Here is a 5,357-nt window from a genome sequence, read left to right as displayed (position 1 = left end):
AAAAAGTTTGAAAACCAAATCATCCTTAAATGTAAAAGGCTACATTCTCCTATCAGCACAAATACAACATATCAAATTCAAATATTTTGCTGGCATCTAAAAACGAGATGCGTATGGACCTAAGTTCTTACTACACAAATCATTTTACAGTGACTCACCATGCGTAAGCTTTCAAAGTCATTTTCTTTAGAATGCCAGTCTTTGTTTTAAAAAAATGTCTAAATCTGTTCATCCTAAGTACAACCTTAGAAAATCAGAAAAGGTTTCATACCTGATTCCCCTTGTCATTTTTTACAATGACACAAAGCTACCTTTGTCAGCACCAGCTTAAAAAAACACACACACAAAAAAAAAATTACTGAAAGTCAGCTGTTTAGAAATGATACTGCATTTCCTCATTGAGACAATGCTATAAATGGTAGTAAAAATCCTATAAAACCTACTTAACTCCTAATGCAACTGATGTGTGTGTGGTACTTGTTAAGTCCTCCAATTCCTCCTTCATTCCTGGAAAATGTTTCGGCACATTTTAAACATCTTGTACTGCAAATATTTGGTCAGCTGATTTTGCATGAACATTCCCGGAGAGAAACAAGAGTTGACTCACTGCACACTATTACAAAAGCCTCTTAACCGGTCTCCCAATCTCCAGTCTCTCCCTCTGAGATTCTAACAGAAAATGAGATTAGGTCACACCCCTACTTAAAACCTCCACTGCCCAAAGAACTTCCTACAGGGTAAAGTCCAAACACCTTAGCTCCGCCATAGAAAACTTCCCAAATGGTACCCAACTACCTTAGTTGGATCTTCCATCCCTCCCTTTTATAGTCTGCATGAAGTCATATTGACATTTTCATTATTTTCTAACAAGTCATGTTCTTTCATACATGCCCCACATACTCTTGCAAAAACTTTCTTCTGCTTAGAATATATTCCTACTATTCTACTTGAAAAACCACCAATGTAGCCCAGTTCAAATATCATTTTCTCTATAAATCCTTCCCCAACATCTCTCTGATGCACTTGGCATATTTGGTCACCTTCTGCCCCTCTACAAGCAATTGTGTGGTGTTTATAGTAGTTCCATAAACGTTGGCTACATTTTGAAGAGGCATACACATGCTGAAGTTAAGGAGCTGGCCAAAACCACACTTAAAGACCATCAGGATATTCCATTCATCTATATGCAGGTCAGTAATAACTGACAGTTATACTAACATTTAAAAATAGTCTTACTTATATTTACAAACACACACAAAAAAATCAGAGATTAATGAAACTCCGGATGTATAATCATCTCCACCTTAAACACTGGTGAATGTTAACCATCTAGAATACCGTCGGAAAAGTAGTTTTAACCAGAAGAAATTTGGCAACTTCCCATTCAAAACATTTTCAGAGTTCACCATTTCCACACTGGGGCAAATTTCCTTAATTTCAAATGAAGCAGCCAAAGATAAGGAAAAAAGTAATTAGTTTCCTGAAGGTCAACAGTCCTGTGATGAAGTCTTCTATTATCACCTTTGAATAACTCAATCAATGATTTAGTAAAAACTCCCATTTCCATCATCTTCTGTCGCTGATAGAGAAACTACAGCCATATAAACAATTATCTCATACAAATCCAAAATAAATAAAGAACTTGTTTCCAGAAAGACGCCAGCGTGCTGACAATTTGCTTCCACTAGGTTTGGGTACCTCCAATACAAATATCTTACATAGTCAAAGGCAGTTTCACAATTCAAAAACGACTTCACACAAATGATTGAATTCCTACAATAATCCTGTGAGTTCAACAGAGCAGGGATTATCTGTCCGGATTTAAGACAGTATGAACCCAATAAAAACACAGATTGTTTAAAACCGGTTTGGCTATCGAAATGCAGCACGTTGTTTACAAAATAAAGTATTCTTACTACAAAAATGTCCCAAGATTAATGAGCGTTCCCCACCTACCCTCCACCTTTATTGCACCACTAAATTTAGCTGTGTGGACTCAAGGATAACATTAACTCAAAATCTCTAATTATAACCTGCAGCCAAAGTTCCCTCTCACAGTCTCTTTCCAAGCGACAATAACTCCAGGAGTGGGAGCCAGCTCCCTCCCTGCAGGCGTTTGGAGACTGAACGCCCGCGGGCGCGCCCAGCTTACAGGGCTCTGGCCCTCCGAGGTCAGCGCCCGCCCCAGTGCGGGCGTCGGGGCGTCTGGGGGACCCGGCTCCGCGCGAGGCGGCGGGGGATGGGGGGACGCCCGGAACGGCTCCACCGCGCAGGACACGGAGGAAGCGGCGCCGGGCAGGGGACCCGGGCCAAGAAGGGCTTGGGGCGCTAGACCCCGAGCCGAGGGTGCGACCCCGGTCCGCACACACCTGGGCGGCCGCGGCCCCCGACTCCGGGTCCGATCGCCAGGTCGGGCCCCTCCACTCCCAGGCACCACAGGTTCACTCCGAGCGCCCCGTCCCGAGGAAGCAGTAGTCCCAACGGACCGGGGGGATGGACACCCACCTGGCTGCGCCCCACCGAGGACTGGGCCCACCAGGCCAAGCAACAGCAACCACTGGACGCGGAGGGCCCCAGAGGGTGAGCGGGCGCCAGACCCCATCTCGGCCGATTCCGCAGGTTCCTCTCAGCACTCGGTAGCCTCCGCCTCCGCCTCTTCCATCATTTTCCAACCCTGCCGGGGCCCCAAGGCCGGCCGGGAAGCGCGCGCACGCGCCCGGGGACAAGCACGCGCGCGGCACTGACGCAACTCAGCCCTCGGTCCGAGCTCGCTCCCGACATCGCCTCGCTGCGCTGACGTAGGGAAAAATCCAGTCCCCGGCGCAAGAATAGGATTTCTAAACCTGCCGCGGCCACCCGCACGAGCCGGCCCGCCAGTCATATCCGTCCCGCCCACTCAGCTCCCGGGCACGCCCACCATGGGGGTCGACGGATCCAATTGGAGGACGCAATCGGCGGAAAAGAAGGAGGAGCGTGAAACCCTTAAGAGAAATCGAGAAGCAGAAGTGGATGGCAGTGCAGCCCCGCCCATCTGCTCGGCTTTTTCTGTTGGTTGGCGGAGGTGGGCGGAGCGTCGAGTTGCGCGTCCATTGGCTGTTTGGCGGGGCTACGCGAGCCGGGCTGTACGGAAAGGCCTGACCACGCAGTGATTGGGTCTGTGCTGCCTGCCTGGGGTTGTTGTGGTCGTGGTCGGGTCTCCGCTCCAGGGCCGGGGAAAATGGTGCTGGGTGGTTGCCCGGTGAGTTACTTACTTCTGTGCGGCCAGGCAGCTTTGCTGCTGGGGAATTTACTTCTCCTGCATTGTGTATCTCGGAGCCACTCGCAAAATGCGACCGCCGAGCCTGAGCTCACATCCGCTGGCGCCGCCCACCTGGAGGGCCCCGCGGGTGCTGCGAGCTGGGAATATGGCGACCCCCAGTCTCCGGTCATCCTCTGCTCGTACCTGTAAGTGGTGGTCGAGGCGGGTGGCGGTGGAGGGGGTGCCAGCGATATGGGTTTTGGGGGAAGGTGGGGTGGAGGGGAGGCTGTGATTTTTCAGACCCTGGTCCTCGGAGAACCCAGTGTTCACATTCGGGAGCAAATATCGTGACCCAGGTTCACTACCCATGCAGGGAAAACTCTTGTGTGTCAGCGGCAGAGCCTTTGGGATCCCGAAAGAGGAGAACTGGGAAGGAGTAAGAAGGGCGTGAGGTTGTGCTTTCTCTGTCCTGTGCCCTTTAGCCCAAGAAGAGTATTGGTTGAATCAGTGCCAGTACTGAATAAAGCATAAATGAAGTAAATGACTTTTCTCTGCCTACAAGACATTTTTTAAAGCAATCAATATCCTTACCGTTGCAGAATCACGCCATTTTTTAACCTCTCTTTTTGATCAAACAAGAAAAGGCATTTGAGAAATGCAAAGAGGACTGAGAATCCTTTGCCTTAAATTTTGCCCCCAAAATCTTGTGGTTGGTTGCCTACTGAAGAGATGAAAGAAACCATGTCAGAAGTAGAATCCTTATAGAAATAGGACCAGAAACACCTCCCTTCTCCAACAAAAGGTTCATTTGGGTGGCTGTCCATTTGACCTGCTGTGCTTCACTTTAATTGGCTTGGAAAGGGATCAGCAGAGTGAAACTGAACCCTAGAAAATTTGGTGAAGAAATGTCTTTTGCCTTTTTTGATTACGTGCATGCAAACAGCGATTTGCAAATACTGTATGATGATGATGATCATGATCTTACTGGTGAATTACAGACCTGATGAATTTATAGAATGTGAAGACCCAGTGGATCATGTTGGAAATGCAACTGCATCCCAGGAACTTGGTTATGGTTGTCTCAAGGTGAGTTTTTGTTTGGTTGTAAGAGCAAACCCTTCCATAAAGAAATAGTAATGTCTAAATGCTGTTACATAAAAGTATAAGAGGTACAAAGTTTTTTGAAGAATTTTGTCAGAAAGACTGTTACTGGAAATGTCTAGCATGGCCAAGGTCAGTGACTGAACAAGACATTTGGTTTCCTCATGAAGGAGCACTCTCAGTGCCAAAACCACCCAGGTGCAAAGACCAACCTGTCTTTGGTTCCTTTGGCCATTGACAGATTTTGAAACTAAAATGTCACCCCTGGCTCCCCTTCAAGGCACGCACCTTTCCTGAAAGAGCAAAAGAAAATCTATGCATTTTCCAACACTGATGATGGATTGGGCAGTATCTTTGTTACACATGCATCTGGGGCAGAGCTTCTCTTGCCAGTGACATTTCTTTTCTCCAGGCAAGCAGGTTCCACCATGTCCTTAGGAGATAGATAGGGCCTATCAGTATGTCTTTGCAGGACATTAAAGCATTCCAGGGGAAGCCGTTGGTTAACAGTGGCTTCTTGGAATGGAAACAAGCTATTAAGTTCCATTAATAACATCCCTAAAGCTGGGTGTGTACATTCCTAATCAATCTCTAAAAAAAATAATGAAGTTATGTATCTTCTCCCCACCATGGACTCACCATCCTGTTATGCTTCATAATGCAAGTCAAAACTCAGTCAGGTGTTAAGAGGATGATGGGAAAGCATTTTTTGTACTAACTCAGACACAGGGCCCAGGCACAGTGGCTCATTGCTGTAATCCCAGCACATTGGGAGGCTGAGGCAGGTGGATCACCAGGTCAGGAGTTCGAGGCCATCCTGGCCAACATGGTGAAACCCTGCCTCTACTAAAAATACAAAAAAAAAAAAAAAAATTCACTGAGTGTGGTGGCCTGGGCCTATAATCCCAGCTACTTGGGAGGCTGAGGCAGGAGAATCACTTGAACCCAAGAGGCAGAGGTTGCAGTGAACCAAGATCGCAGCACTGCATTCTAGCCTAGCGACAGAGCAAGAGTCCGT

General features: G+C 47.4%; 2 protein-coding genes across 2 annotated transcripts in view; one reads left to right on the top strand and one right to left on the bottom strand.

Annotated features, from left to right (window-relative positions):
- Positions 1-2,782, bottom strand: part of ADAM9 (ADAM metallopeptidase domain 9) — a 118,273-nt gene extending 115,491 nt beyond the window's left edge. Inside the window, 1 exon segment of the mRNA XM_037741412.1 lies at positions 2,506-2,782. Within this exon segment, the coding sequence (XP_037597340.1) occupies positions 2,506-2,602 (97 nt within the window). The 5' untranslated portion in view covers positions 2,603-2,782.
- A 207-nt stretch (positions 2,783-2,989) lies between these two features.
- TM2D2 (TM2 domain containing 2) overlaps positions 2,990-5,357 on the top strand; it is a 6,810-nt gene continuing 4,442 nt past the window's right edge. Inside the window, exons 1-2 of the mRNA XM_017536956.2 lie at positions 2,990-3,444; positions 4,237-4,324. Of these exons, the coding sequence (XP_017392445.1) occupies positions 3,218-3,444; positions 4,237-4,324 (315 nt within the window). The 5' untranslated portion in view covers positions 2,990-3,217. The remainder of the gene's footprint in view (positions 3,445-4,236; positions 4,325-5,357) is intronic.

This window comes from Cebus imitator, unplaced genomic scaffold (assembly GCF_001604975.1).
Source record: "Cebus imitator isolate Cc_AM_T3 unplaced genomic scaffold, Cebus_imitator-1.0 Scaffold5, whole genome shotgun sequence".
NCBI classification, from domain to species: domain Eukaryota; kingdom Metazoa; phylum Chordata; class Mammalia; order Primates; family Cebidae; genus Cebus; species Cebus imitator.
This window is presented reverse-complemented; position numbering and strand designations above follow the sequence as displayed.